At 42.5% G+C, this 15,793-nt stretch overlaps 1 protein-coding gene across 1 annotated transcript in view; it reads left to right on the top strand.

The window, feature by feature from the left end:
• The window catches only part of nid2a (nidogen 2a (osteonidogen)), a 91,477-nt gene that overhangs the window by 42,697 nt on the left and 32,987 nt on the right, over positions 1 to 15,793 (top strand). Inside the window, 6 exon segments of the mRNA XM_052016784.1 lie at positions 1,438 to 1,683; positions 6,887 to 7,132; positions 9,107 to 9,343; positions 9,894 to 10,133; positions 11,632 to 11,871; positions 15,391 to 15,636. Coding sequence (XP_051872744.1) covers positions 1,438 to 1,683; positions 6,887 to 7,132; positions 9,107 to 9,343; positions 9,894 to 10,133; positions 11,632 to 11,871; positions 15,391 to 15,636 — 1,455 coding nt within the window.

Genomic DNA, 15,793 nt, shown 5'->3' on the forward strand with positions numbered 1-15,793 from the left:
TCATCTTCCATTCCTTAACCACTTCAATGGTCAACTAGCAGCATAGATCCTCCATGGCTAAAAATCTCTTTTCCATTTTCTCCTTTCTGCTGCTAATTCTGCGATAACCTTGTTTTCTAAATTATCCAACATTAATTCAGATTTTCAATGTTAGAAGTATCTTTATCTGGGAAATGATTGTGCCCTTGTGTATCCCCTCATGATTTTATAAACTCTATAGTGTCACCCCTCAGCTTCCATCACTCCAGGGAAAGCAATCCCAGCCAATCCAGTCTCTTTATAACTCAAAGCCCTTCCCACCTCCCCCCCCCCCACCCCACCCCACCCCAGCCACAGCCCCAGCAACATCCTTGTGAATCTTTTCTGCATGCTCTCCAGCTTAATCACATCTTTTCTGTAGTGTGTTGACCAGAACTGCACACAATATCCTTCGTCAGTCAGGGTTCCCTAATCCTGCCAGCCTTGCCTTTCACCTCAACAGGACTACTTTGGTCCTGAACTTTCACTATCTCACTCTTAAAAGCCTCCCACTTGCCAGATGCCCCTTCACCTCTGAAACAATGTCTCCCAATCAAGCTCTGCAAGTTCTTGTCTAATGCCGTCAGAATTAGCCTTGTCCCAGTTTAGGGCTTTAACTTGTGGACCAGTCCTTTTTCCATAACTATTTTAAAACTGGTCCCAAAGTTTTCCTCCCCTTGCCTAGCCTCATTTCCTAAGAGGATCGACTGTTACCCCCTATCTAGTAGGGCCCGCTACAAATTGCTTGAGAGAACTTTCCTGGACACAATCAACAAATTATGTCCCATCTAATCCCTTACTATGTCTGTCCCAATCATTATTAGGGAAGTTAAAATCACCTAATATTACAACTTTATTATTCCTACAGTTATCTGTGATCTCCCTACATATTTGCTCTTCTAATTCCCACTGACCATTTATAGTACAGTCCCATCAAGCTGATCACCCCCTTCTTACTTAGAGGTTCTACGCATACAGCCTCACCAGATGTTCCCCCAGGAATATTCTCTCTAAGTACTGCTGTGACAATCTCCCTAATCAATAATGCAACTCCTGCTGCTCTCTTACCTCCACCTCTATCACCTCCACCTCTATCATACCTATAGCATCTATACCCAGAGTATTGAGCTGCCAGATCTGCCCATCCCTCAACCATGCTTTAATGTCACAATCCCATCTGCCTATCCATGCCCCCCAGTTTATCTGCCTTACCCGTCAGGCTTATTGCATTTAAATGAATGCAGTGTATCCTTTAAAACCTTTCTCGTTCCCTGTCCTGCCCCTGCCTGTCCAGACTCCTGGACTTACTCACTTTAAATACTATATTTGCCTCAACTTTCTTATCTGCCACATTACTGTATTGGGTCCCACAGAACAGCTTTGGTCATTTCACAACCAGTTTCTTTTTATCTGTTTTAGCATCCAATGAACGCCGTAAAACTGCATGTGAAGAGCAGCGAGAAAGATTACAAATAGAGTTGACTGCACATGGACCTGAACCTCGGGTGGGACTCCACATCCTTCAGTGTGATGACGAAGGGAACTTCAGGCCAATGCAATGTCATAGCAGCACAGGGCACTGCTGGTGTGTGAATGAAAATGGACAGGAAGTTCCTGGGACCAGGACAGCACCTGGAACTGCTCAACCACGCTGTGGGCTGCCAGGTCAGTCAGGGTTAAAATTAAGCAAGCTGTTGTAGAAAACATGAGGAATTTACTTTCTAATAGATAATCTTCTGAAACTTGCAGAAGCACCTTTGTGTGTTTCATTGCCTTAGATTATCATTGAAACAATTTATTTGGGCATCTTTTATCTGCCAATAAGGCTCATAGAATCATACGGCACAGGAATAGGCCCTTCAGCCCACTATGTCCATGCCGCCAATTGTACCTACCGACACGAATCCCATTCACAAGTGTTAGGTCCGTAGCTTTCTACACCTTGGCAGTTCAATTACTTGTTTAGGTGCTTCCTAAACATTGTGAGAGTATCTGGCTCCACCAGAGTATCTTCAGGCAGCGCATTCCAGACCCTTTCTGTGTGGAGGGGATAAAATTCCTCCCAGATCCCCTCTAAACCTCTTATCTCTCACCTTAAATCTATGTCCTCTTGTCTTTGACATCTGCACCATGGGAAAAAGATTTTGCTGTCTATGCCACGTATCCCTGTAAACTGACGTGCCCACACACGGTAAACAAGAAGAAATACACAAGGTCAGCTCCTAAAATTAAGGAATTCAAAGGTTTTTTTGTTCCAATTGAAAAGAGAACACAAGAAATGCTAAGATGGGCCCCTGCATTTAAGTAAGTCAGTGCTTTCTTTTTCAATTTTTTTATTAGTTTTCAAATTAATACAGATTGATATATAGCATCAATGTTTATACATGTAATACAAAGAGATCAGGTTAACAATCATGGCATAGATAATCATAAAGAACAATAAAATATAAAAAAAATGTAGATCCAACAATCTCTTAATAAATGAATATAATATAAAAGAAAGAAAAGGATTTATTATATAAATTAAAAAAAGAAAAAAAACCAAATCAATAAGAAAAATTATGAACAATATAAACTAAACTAAACAGGTCAGTCAGCATTAACATCAGAATCTTTGTAACTGTAATACTCTAGCTAACATCCCGGTAACTCCCCTCTGCGCACTCTGCATTGCAATCACAAGATCACAAGACAAAAGGAGCAGAAGTAGGCCATTTGGCCCATCAAGTCTGCTCGTGAGCTAAACTAATATTGTTCCTATCTAGCCCCAATTTCTGTCATCTCCATATCCCTTGATACCTTGACTAATTAGATACCTATCAATCTCCTCCTTAAATGTCCCCAATGATTGGGCCTCCACAGCTGTATGTGGCAATGAATTCCATAATTTCACTACCCTCTGGCTAAAGAAATTTCTCCTCATTTCTGTTTTAAACTGGTACCCTCTAATTTTAAGATTGTGTCCTCTAGTCCTGGACTCCCTCACCAGGGGAAACAGCTTAACCACATCTACTCTGTCCAGTCCTTTCAACATTCTAACTGTTTCTATGAGGTCCCCTCTCATTCTTCTGTACTCCAATGAGTACAGTCCAAGAGCCGACAAACGCTCATCATAAGTAAGCCTTTTCATTCCGGGAATCATCCTCGTAAATCTCTTCTGAACCCTCTCCAACATCAGTACATCCTTCCTAAGATAAGGGGCCCAAAACTGCGCACAGTACTCCAAATGGGGCCTCACCAGTGCCCCATAGAGCCTCATTAACACTTCCTTACTTTTACACTTCATACCTCTCGAAATGAATGCTAACATAGCATTTGCTTTCTTTACTGCCGATCTGACCTGGTGGTTAACCATTAGGGTATCCTGCATGAGTACCCCCAAGTCCCTTTGTACTTCTATACTTTGAATTTTCTCCTTCCTATTCAATCTTATCCTTCCAATCGCATCCTTCCTATTCTTGTGTGGCAATCAGAACTGCACACAGTTCCCCAGGTGTGGCGTAACCAATGTTTTATAAAGCTATAACATGACATCCCAGCTCTTAGATTCTGTGCAATGGCCAATGAAGGCAAGCATCGCATGGACCTTCTTCACCACTTTATTCATCTCTGCTGCCACTTTCAGGAATCTACGGATATACCCTAAAATCTTCCTAGGGCTCTACCATTCGCTGTGTACATTCTATGTTTGCTTATTGGTATTGATTGGCATTAAATTTATATTCCAGCCTGTCTATGTTTATTTATCTCTAGACAGTCCACTTCTCCTCATAATTTGCCTCCTCCCCTACCCCCAATAAAAATTTCAGTAATGCCTCCTCCCAATACTTGCTGCATCCTGTTTTTCTGCAGAACTCTTCCCTAGGCTGCTTCTCTGGCCTCCTTATTCTCACTAATCACTTTGCTATTTATTGAGCTTTTTATCTTTGGAAAAATTTCTTTGTGTTCTTTAAGGTTCAGAAACAGACACAATAAGGATGTGGGTAATTACAAAGGTTTTAATCTGAGGTGAACGTTAAAGTGAATTCCCAAAATTAAGGAAATCAATGCAGTCCTGGTTGCCCCATTGCAGAAAGGATGTGGAGGCTTTTTGGAGAGAGTGCAGAAGAGGTTCACCAGGATGCTGCCTGGATTAGAAGGTATTAGCTATAAGCAGAGGTTGGACAAATTTGAATTGTTTTCTGTGGAGCGTTGGAGGCTGAAGGAGGAGACCTGATAGAGATTTATAAAATTCTGAGAGCCATAGACAGGGTAGAGATGTCAAATACTAGAGGGGATAGCTTTAAGGTGAGAGGGGGAAAAGTTTAAGGAAGATGTGCAGGGTAGGTTTTTGTTTACATAGAGAATGGTAGTACCAGGGGTGGTGATTTAGACAGGCACATGAATGTGCAGGGAATGGAGGGATGCGGATCTTGTGCAGGCAGGTAGGTTTAGTTTAACTTGGCCTTGTAGTCGGTACAGACATCGTGGCTGAAGGGCCTGTTCCTGTGCTGTACTGTTCCATGTTCTAATGCTTTTTTTTGTTTTGTTGTGCTTGTTCAAGTTTCTCTGTCTCTTTTTCTTTCTCCATTCTGACTGGTTCTTCTATATTTCTCATTTTACTTGGCATTCAATTCTACAGTGCCATTTCATAAATACCTTGGCAGTAAGAGCATTGCTAGGGAAAGAGTAGATCCCCACAGAAAAGGGAAGTATTTGTGTGGAGTCCAGGAATATGTGCAGTGTCCTGAATGAATACTTTGCATCAGTATTCACCAGGGAGTTGGGTGGGGAGGATGGAGAATTAGGGAAGGTATATGCTGATTAGTCTTGTGTGCATAAGGATAGAGTAACTATTAGAGATATTGACACACATTAAGGTGGACATATCCCCAGGACCTGATGAAATCTATCCCAGGATGTTATGGGAAGCAAGGGAGGATATTGCTGGGGGTCTGATGGAGATTTTGCTTCATCTTTAACTGCAGGTGAGGTATCAGAAGACTGCATGGTAACTAACGTTGATCCCATATTCAAGAAGAGCAGTACGAATAAGCAAGGAAACTACAGGCCTGTGAGCCTTGCATCAAGTGTAAGAAAACTATTGGGGGAAAAATTCTTTGGGATATGATTTATGATCAGTTGGAAAGGCAGGGACTGATTAGGGGGAGTCAGCATCGTTTTTTGCATGGGAACTCATGCCTCATAAATCTGATCGAGTTTTTTTGAGGAGATTACCAAGAAACTAGATGAAGGCAGGGAGGTAGACGTGGTACACGTGGACTTTGGCGAGGCTTTTTGCAAGGTCCTGCACAGTAGGCCGGTCCAGAAAGTTAGGGCATATGGGATCCAAGTTGTTTTGGCAAACTGGATCCAAAATTGACTTTGTGATAGGAGGCAGGGGGGTAGTGGCGCAGGGTTATTTTCTGACTGGAACTTGGTAACCAGTACTGTACGTCATGCATCAACTCTTGACCTTTGTTGTTTGTCAAAGTATATAAATGACTTAGATGAGAATGTCTCTGATCTTGTAGGCAAGTTTGCTGATGACAGGAAGATTGGCGGAATTGTAGATAGTGAGGATGGTTGCCTAAGGATACAGAGCAATGTAGTTAAGATGGAAAGTTGGGCGGAGTAGAGGCACATGAAATTTAATCCAGACAAGTATGAAGTAATGCATTTGGGATTGTCTAATACTGGCTGGACTTGTACAGTAAATGGCAAGGATCTTAGAAGCATTGAGGTACAGAGGGGCAAGTTCAGAATGCCCTGAAGATGATGACACAGGTGGATAGGGCAGTGAATAAGGCATTTAGCTTTCTTGCCTTCATAGCCAGGGGTATTGAGTATAAGAGCTGGGACATAATGTTGCAGCCATACAAGATATTGATTAGGCCACACTTTTGAAATATTGTGTACAGTTTTGGTCACCACCAGTGATCGGGGTTCGATTCCCGTCGCTGTCTGTAAGGAGTTTGTACGTTCTCCCGTGTCTGCGTGGGTTTCCTCCTGGTGCTCTGGTTTCATCCACATTGCAAAAAGACGTACGGGTAGGTTAATTTGGGTTTAAAATGGGCGGCGCGGACTCGTTGGGCCAGAAGGGCCTGTTACCACGCTGTAAGTAAAAAAAAAACCATAGAAAGGATGTGGTAGCGCTGGAAAGAATGCAAGAGATTCACCAAGGTGTTGCCTGGAATGGAGGGCTTTAGTTAGGAGGAAAAAGTAGATAGGCTGGGATTGTTCTCACTGGAATGTTGAGGATGACCTTATAAAAGTTTATAAAATTACGAGGGGCATAGATAGGATAGGCAGTAACAGTCTCTTTCCAAGGGTAAGGGAGTCTAAAACTAGGAGGTAAAGGTTTAAGGTGAGAGAAGAAATATTTAATGGAGATCCGAGGAACAAATTTTTCACAGAGAAAGTGATGGGTATATGGAATAAGCTGCCACAGGAGGTGGTAGAGGCAGGTACAATCACAGCATTTAAAAAGAAAACATTCAGACAGGTACATGGATAGGAAAGGAATGCAGGGATATGGGCTTAATGAAGGAAAATGGGATTAGCATGGATAGACATCTCAGTTGGCGTGGATGGATTGGGCCAAAGGCCTGTTTCTGTGCAGTACAACTCTATGGTATCAAGCCTTAGACCCCAATTTAAATTTTCTCTTTAATGACATTCCAGCATATTCCTGCTCCACGGAAAGAATTTACATTAGTTGTAATGATAGGCTGAGCAGATCATGTGAAATGTATGTAAAATACTGGCTTGGATGTTTCCCTATAATCTGACCATTGCCCACACACATACAAGACAAAATATTACGCAGCTGAGTTTAATAGATTTACACTTTTAATTTCAAGAGCAGCCTCTTTCTTTAATTGATTAGCAACCAATCAGCGTCCAAAGTCTGCCTGTGAGCAGCAGCGAGAACGGATGGAAACGGAGATGAGTCCGCGCGGGTCTCGGCCATTAATTGGACTGCACATCCCTCAGTGTGATGAAGAAGGGAACTTCAGGCCAATGCAATGTCACAGCAGCACAAGATACTGCTGGTGTGTGAATGAAAATGGAGAGGAAATCCCAGGGACTAGGACAGCACCTGGAACTGATCAACCACGCTGTGGGCTGCCAGGTCAGTTAAGAATGTAATCAAGTAAAATGACCACTGTTGAGCAAAAATGAGGAGTTCTAAAAAATCTTTAATTATTGTTGCAGTGAGGCTGATTGGCATTTTTCAAAGCACCTGTGAAGTTCATAGAAGCTGATTAGCATGGTAATAAATGATTTGGGCACCAGTTATCTCTTCGGCTTACAATGTCTTCAAAACTACTGATTAAAGTTGATCTACAGGTACTGCTGGAAATGCCAGACCACATCCACATTCAAAAGGTCTGGCTCTCCTGACTGTTTCCCCCTATCTCTCCTATCAGCATGTTCTATTGTAAACTGTTTTGGAATACCTCTTGCATTCTTTATGTCTACAGATTGCTCATTTCCACAGCTGTTCTGCTGGCTTCCTTGTTCTCATCAAAGTAATTCACCTCTTATTCAAACTTTGTAAAACTTCTGTCTCTCTTAAGCCCAAGAGTCAGAAATATATTCAGTGAGTAAATGGTGGATCAAAACATGTCAGAACTGAAGATGGAGCATTTGTAAATTAAAGAATAAAGCCCTTCCGAAAACTGTTCCTCTTGTTCCATTAGTCCAGTCTCTGTTTTTCCTTTGTTTCTAACTGAATATTTTATGTATTTCTTGTATTTTTCTCAGTCAATAATCCTGTGACTTAAAATCTTCTCAATTCAAATTGTTCCTAGTCACAATATGAGATAAGAATGTTCTGCACAATCACACATTACCAAACAAAAGTCTCTTTACTTGTACAACACGATGAAAATTCTGCAGGATTCCCCTGATATAAGTTCTTCAGAATAAACACTTAATAAAGATAATGTACTGAGAAAACCTATTAAAATGTAAAGTTGTAACAGTAATGTCTGTAATGAGCTGTACGCTGCAAGTTGAAAACATAAACTGTGTTGGGTAGATGTACTCCAGGTGGTGACGGAATGTGGATCAACTGCGGTGATGAATTAAAAATATTGTGTGCAATTTGTTGGAACTAAAATTCATTGGCTGAGGGCTCATTCCTTTCCTGAAAATCAAGTTGCTTAGAAATTCAAATACCTTATGTCTGTTTCTTTTCATTAAGTTACTGAAAACTGTTGCTTTTCCAGAGTGAAGGTACTAATGACCATTTTGTTTCTTCTCACTCCAACTATTTAACTGGTCATTTTCTGATGTGGATCACCCTTGTACACCAGTGAGATTTCTCCGTGGGGGGCACACTTAATGGAGTCATTCCCCATGCAATTCCCCTTCAGAGTACTGAGAAGAGAACTTTGCCCAGTTATTCCAGGAGTGCCTGTCGAAGGGTGCTCCTGGAACAATGTGGTCTTATCAGCATGGATACAGACTTGAATGCTTGCAAGGTAAGTGAATATACGAAGGTAAACTCTATGATGCTGGAGGAACTCAGCAGGCTAGGCAGCATCCATGGAGAAAAGCAGGCAGTCAATGTTGCTCCACGAATGCTGCCTGGCCTGCTGAGTTCCTCCAGCATCGTAGTGTTTTTCATCTAGATTCCAGCATCTGCAGGTCCTTGTTTCTCTGAATATATTGGGGTACCTCTCGTGCCCACTTGCAGTGAGATCGACGCAGCAAGACCCATTAACAATGCTTGTCTGCATAACGTTTGCCTTTCCCCACCGTTTTCCAATATACAGGGCTTCATTGTCCCTCCTGTACCCCTCTTCAGCCATACCACAGGTTTAACTGAGCCTATAGCAGCTGATGCCTCTGATCCTGGTTTCCAAATGCAGTACTCTGTAGAACTTGTCCCAAGGTGTTGTGGAGAGACGGGTGGCTGTCGTCTTGCATGGTCATTGGTGCCTCACTTCTGTGTTGATTTAATGCACCTCTGAGGGTGCAGAAGAATTTCTAGCCCACATGGTCCCGTCTAGGTGTAGTAGAAGAGATATTACCTTACTTTGAGAGACTTGCAAGTTTTATTAGGAATTGCTTCAAAACCATTCCTTTTTATTTGCAGCCAACAAGCGCCCAAAGTCTGCCTGCGAGCAGCAGCGAGAACGGATAGAAGCGGAGATGAGCCTGCGTGGGCCTCTTGTTGGACTCCACCTCCCTCGGTGTGATGAAGAAGGGAACTTCAGTCTGATACAGTGCCACAGCAGCACAGGCTACTGCTGGTGTGTGTATGAAAACGGACAGGAAGTTCCAGGAACGAGGACTGCACCTGGAACTGGTCGACCACGCTGTGAGGTGCCAGGTCGGTCAGCATTTAACATCAAGCATTCATAAATCTTTATAAATGTAATACTCCAGCTGTCATCCTGGTAACTCCCCTCTGCGCACTCTGCATCGCAATCACATCCTTCCTCCTCTTGTTTGGCAACCAGAACTGCACACAATTCCCTTGGTGTGGCCTAACCAATGTCTTATAGAGCTTATAACATGACGTCCCAGCTCTTAGATTCTGGGCAGCTGTGAGCTGCCAGGTCAGTCAGGATTATGATTAAACAAAAGGACCAATCTTGTGGCAGACATGAGAAATTCTGTATTTCATGGCAGTTGATCATCATGGAAACAGCTGACAGAATTATCCGCGGCAACGTATGGCCAGAAATGTTAATGCACCCGAGAGGGAGCGCTGGAATGATGTGGGTGACCCAGTGCATCAAACCTCTTTTGCAACCGAGGCCTCAAACATGGCTTTGCACATTGAGTTCAATCTATTCTACCTTTTCTTCCTATCCAATTTCTTGTTGTTTTCCATTGCTATTTCTCGTGTTCACGTTTTCATCAAATTGTTTTATTAGCAACAAATGAACGTCCAAAGTCTGTCTGTGAGCAGCACCGAGAACGGGTAGAATCAGAGATGCGTGGATCCCAGCTCTTGATTGGACTCCACGTCCCCCAGTGTGATGAAGCAGGGAACTTCAGGCCCGTGCAGTGCCACAGCAGCACAGGCTACTGCTGGTGTGTGTATGAAAACGGACAGGAAGTTCCAGGGACGAAGACAGCACCTGGAACGGGTCGACCACGCTGTGAGGTGCCAGGTCAGTCACATCTTTTAATTGTTCACAATCTTGTGTTGTATCTTCAGCAAGATCAAGAATCGGAAAAGGTTTCCATTTTTATTCTAAAATTGGTCTTATTTGGAACTTGATGAACAACCTGTGCAACATTGCTTTAAAAATTAAATGTGACTACAATTATTTGCCTCCTATGTAACCTATTTCACCTCCAAGATTATTCCTCCAATTTCTATCCCAGTCTTCCGTTGCCAGTTATCTCAAAAATCCATTCTTCACTTTTGCTGCTGCTGTAAATCAATTCACCATTTTCACTCTTGAAGTGTTCTCCTTTACAATAGAAGGAAAAAACTTGGCCAGTGGTCCCTGCTGAGCGTCACTGTACATTGACATCCCTGCCACTTGCACTTACCTGGTCTTGAAGCAGCGAAGGCCAATCTTATTGTCATCCAGCGGCATGTTGCCAATGCCAACAATGACTTGGTGCAGTGAGGTGACCCCATCTGCATGACTCAGAAGCCTTTGACAGCTGCCAAAGCTCGACATGAGGCTTTTCCCAGCTGTAAAGTTTGCAAGTAATTTTTATAAATTTCTGTTATTCTAAACAATGTTGCCTTGGGTTTTTATATGTGCATTGAGAGTCAAGGACATGCCAAAAGGTACACAAGTTGGATTCAAAACAACATTTTTAATGGCAATTCTAAGTCTGCAGATAAGGAGTGGAAAGAAATAGCTAAATTGCATCTTTTGCAATTATTTTGTTTTATGTGTTTTTAATTCCACTTTATAATATCTCCTAGTTCTTTCTTTTTTTTTTGTTTTTAATTATTTACCACACTTTATTACTTTTTACAAGCCTCTAAAAGTCAAAGCTGTTAAATCTATTGGAGGGATTGAGAAAAGGCAAGGCTGTACCCCAGCTTTGCCTTTGGTCACAGCAAGTCAGGATTTCCAGGGATAGACCTTCTGCACCAGACCGATGTGGCCCAGTCGAGCATGTTGCTTGACTGAAGAGTGTGGAGGGCCGGCGGAGTTGGTCTTCCACAACTGGCCCAGGTCGGCACAGGTAGCATTCTACCTGGAAAGCCCAATCCAATGTGATCAGCCTGAATACACTTAAAGCCTTTTGATCGAAGAGAGGTGGCAGTGAAACAGGATCTCAGATTTTTGAGGTGCTTCAAGAAGGCAGCATCCATCACTAAGGACGCTCACCATCTGGGACATGCCCTCTTCTCATTACTACCATCGGTGAGGAGGTAATAGAGGCTGAAGACTCACACTCAGTGATTCAGGAGCAGCTTCTTCCCCTCTGCCTTCAGATTTATAAATGGTCCATGAACACTACCTTGTTATTCCTTTTTCTTTTGCACTACTTATTTTTGTATTTTGTAGTGATTTCATGTATTTGCACTGTACTGCCGCCGCAAAACAACAAATTTCATGTCATAAAAGTCGGTGATAATAAATCTGATTCTGATTTTTAATCATGTCACAACCAGTTTCTTTTTCTTTGTTTGGTTAGAAACCAGTGAACGTCCAAAGACTGCTTGTGAACAGCAGCGAGAGAGGCTGCAAGCAATACTGAGCCTGCGTGGACCCCTTGTTGGATTCCACGTTCCTCAGTGTGATGAAGAAGGGAACTTCAGTCCATTGCAGTGCCATAGCAGCACAGGCTACTGCTGGTGTGTCTATGAAAATGGACAGGAAGTCCTAGGAACAAGGACACCGTCTGGAACAAGTCAACCACGTTGTGGGCAGCCAGGTCAGTTAGGGTTATAAATAAACAAATGGTATTGTTGCAAAAATTGTGTTTAAAGCGATTTCTATTTTACAGTGATCCTTTCTTGGAACATTGAATTATCTTTGTGTGTTTGTAACAACCAAATCTCATGGTAACTGTTGATAAGTGCATTGGAAATCTGGGATAAAAACATTCCTCAATGTGATTGTATTGCTGGGACAGGTGATCCGTGCCCTGTAGTCCTCTCCAGAGAGGACTTATCGTTTGACATTTTCTGCTGTCGGGTCATCATCTCCACTTGATGACCAACAAATGGCAATGTCTAGAAGTCACTGTCGGCCATTTGGAGGAACATTGCCATCAGGAAGCAAAGGCTACTGGACCTGCTGGCCAGACACTATCTGAGGACAGGGAGAAACAGTTAATATTTCTGGTTGATGACCATTCATCAGAACCGGATAAATGAGAAAAGAAGTGTGTTTTAAATTATGGAGAGAAGAAGAAGCGGAGAGAGCAAAAGAAATATCTGTAGGGTGGAGTCTGAGGTTGTCCAGGTGACACAGAGCTTTTGGCATCATCTAATTAATAAATGAATAAGGGCAGTTAGAGAGAGGGGAATAAACAGAAAAAGGTGCTGGAATATTGCTGGATATCAAAAACAAAGGAAAATACTAGAAATACCCAGGAGGCCAGGTTGCATCCATGGACAGAGGGGGGGAAAAAAAATCTAAGTTAGTGAAATAGGAAAATGACCTTGAATTGGTTGGTTCTGACACAAACTGAAAAAAGCTATTTAACTGAAATTCTTGAATTCAGTATTGAGTTACATAGGCTGCAATGTGCCTAGACGAATAATGCAGTGCTGTTCTTTAAGCTTACATTAGCTTGATTTGAACAGTGCTGGAAGACTAAAAGACTGGGAGTAAGATAAGGAAATCAAGCGATGAGGGTCAATTTTTCCAGACTGAATAGAGGTGATCTGCAATGCAGTCTCTTAACCTGCATTTGGTGCTTCCAGAGTAGATGGGCTACATTGTAAGCAAAACAAATGCAATGCACTAGATTGAAAGAAGTGAAATGAATTGCTCTTTCACTCAGAAGAACTCTTTAGGTCACAGGCATATGAATTTGCAAGAGTTACAGGTTTCGTGAAGGTCCTAGAATTGAAAGATCGTACTTGGGACATTTTGAGACCCATGTGAACTATAAAGGCACTCACTTCCTGAATGTCCAGCTGCTGTGTAACCATAAGATATTTTTCACAGTCAGTACCATGTTTCCAAGGAGCTTGCATTATTCTCATTCTCAACAGTCTGCAATGCCCAATATATTTCCATGATGTTCGAGCATAGGCTTTTGAGAAAACAAAGGTTACTCTACCCTCCTTGGCTTCTCACACCTGTAAGGTTATACAGAGGTGTGCTGTCATAACCCAAACCAAGAAGAGAAAGATATTGGGATCAATGAGATTTCAGTGCAAGTACAGATTGTTGGCTGCCCTGCAGTCCCTTCCAGTGGGAGCTACTGTTTTGACACTGTTTGCTGCACAGGGCATCACCTCCACCTTACAATTAATGGCAATGCCCAGAAGCTACTGTAAAAGTATCTGGAGGAACGTTACCATCTATCTCAACATTAAAACAGGGCTCAGTAACAGCGCAATGCTGCCTGAGTGCGTGGTGGAGGCAAGTACTCTCAACATTTAAGAAGTATCTGCAGCTGGCTACATAATTGCTAATCTCACCACAAAGAAGAATGATAGAAAGACAGGAGATTACCAAACTGTCTTGATTGCTATTCGTTACGGAAAAAAGAGATTACATCAGACCTACGAGCTAATCATCTGGGAAGCCTATTGTGTGGTCAATCATTTACTCTGTGTCTACAATGAGTGACCATGTTCTAGAAAGTTAAGGCCTTGTGGAAGGTTAAGTATGGTCACACTGAAAGGCCTATACCACTGGCAGCTTTCAGGTAAAAGTATTCTGTTGCTTGGTTATGAGGTAGCAGGATCAGATCAAAGCTCTACAGTCTTACCTAATCTAATTGTGAATATTGATGGTCAGTCAAACATCTGACAGGAGGAGATGACTCCCAGAACATCCCCATTCTCACTGATGGTGAAGCTCTGATATCAGTGCGAAAGACCAGGATGATCCATCTCGACTTCCTCCTGGACAACTCCACCATCACTGATGGCGGTCTTCAGCCAATTCAACTCAGTAAAGAAATAGACGAGAACAATGGAAACAACAAAGCCCATTGGATCAGACATCACAGTGGCTGTAGTACTGAAGACCTTTGCTCCAGATCTAGCCAAGTTGTTCCTGTATGTCACTACCCAACAGTGTAGTAGATCCCATCCACAAAACACAGACTAATCCAATCCACGTTGAAAGGTGTTGTTAATAGTGCTATCAAGTGGCACTTACTTACTAATGACCTACTCACTGAAGCCTAGTTTGGGTTTTGCCAGGATCATGTGGCTCCAAACACCATCACGAAATGGTTTAAGCATGGATCAAAGAGCTGAATTTCAGAAGTGTAGTAGAAGCCACTGCCCTTGACGCCAAGGTAATGTTTAACTAAGTGTGGTTTCGAGAAGCCTCAGTAGAATGGAAATGAATGGGCATCGAGTGAAAAACACTCCAATGCTTAAAGTCATGTCTCACATAAGGGAAGGCGATTGTGGGGATGTGAAGCACAATGATGGCATGTTCTCCTTTTTCTCGCCAGAGTTTCTCTTCAGCCGGGGTGGCTGGCCAGGTGAAATCCCATATAATTTTGCAAAGATAAAGGCAAACAATTATAGTACAAGTGATGGCTGTTGTGGTGCAATATCTCAGCATGAGGCAGCTATGAGATGTGCAAGTGTTGTTGTCAGGTGGTAACTGTGAGCTACAGCAGTAACTTTGATTAATCAAGAACAGTCATGGAATTTCTGGGTTGAGGTCCTTGGAGAATTATTCCTGGCATCTCACCCTGCAATGACACATCATTCCTGCTCTGCGTTGCTGGTGGAGTGACTGTCAGGAAAGTCAGTCACTGTCTGTAAACTGCAAGGAGTCTCCTACCCATTGTGGGATTGCTAACAGCCACACAACCAGAATAAATTCCTTCAATGGCAACTTTAGTGACTCGATTTCCTTTCAAGAGCCAGTGTCTGACATCATCAATAACACAGGACCAATTTAATAAGTGTGCAATAGTTGATAGCAAGCACTTCATCTGCATTAGTAAAGAAATCAAAGTGCCACATATTTTAAACAAGTGTAGTACTATTACATGTGGTGCTCAATGGAAAACGGAGCTCCAGTACAATCAGGTACTTCCCCCACACAAAGCTACCTTTATAGTGCATGTTTTTAAGAACAGCAGGATTATAAGTCCTTATGCACTTAAAACGTATTGGCTGTAATGTGCTCTATATACATGGTCTACTCTGCTACCAGAGATATTACACAACCCACTTTGAAAGAGCTGCATTTTTTATTATTGACTATTTCAGAAGCAGTTTTGTTTTTGTTTTTGTTTGTTCAGGAGCCAATGAGCGCCCAAAGTCTGCCTGTGAGCAGCGGCGAGAACGTTTAGAAATGGGGAGTAGTCTGCATGGGTCTCAGCCATTAATTGGACTCTACATCCCTCAGTGTGATGACGAAGGGAACTTCAGGCCAATGCAATGCCACGGCAGCATAGGCTACTGCTGGTGTGTGGAAGAAAATGGACAGGAAGTTCCAGGGACGAGGACAGCACCTGGAACTGATCGAGCACACTGTGAGCGGACAGGTCAGTTAAGATTATAGTTAAGTAAAATGACCACTGTTGTGGCGAAAATGGGTACAAAGGGACTTTAATTATTGTAGTGAGGCTCTTGAAGTATTTGTGTGTTTCATAAATGTTTATTAGCATAGTAACAAATGACTTGGGCAAAAGTCATCTCTTA

The sequence above is a fragment of the Pristis pectinata genome, chromosome 1 (genome assembly GCF_009764475.1).
Source record: "Pristis pectinata isolate sPriPec2 chromosome 1, sPriPec2.1.pri, whole genome shotgun sequence".
Classification (NCBI taxonomy): Eukaryota; Metazoa; Chordata; class Chondrichthyes; order Rhinopristiformes; family Pristidae; genus Pristis; species Pristis pectinata.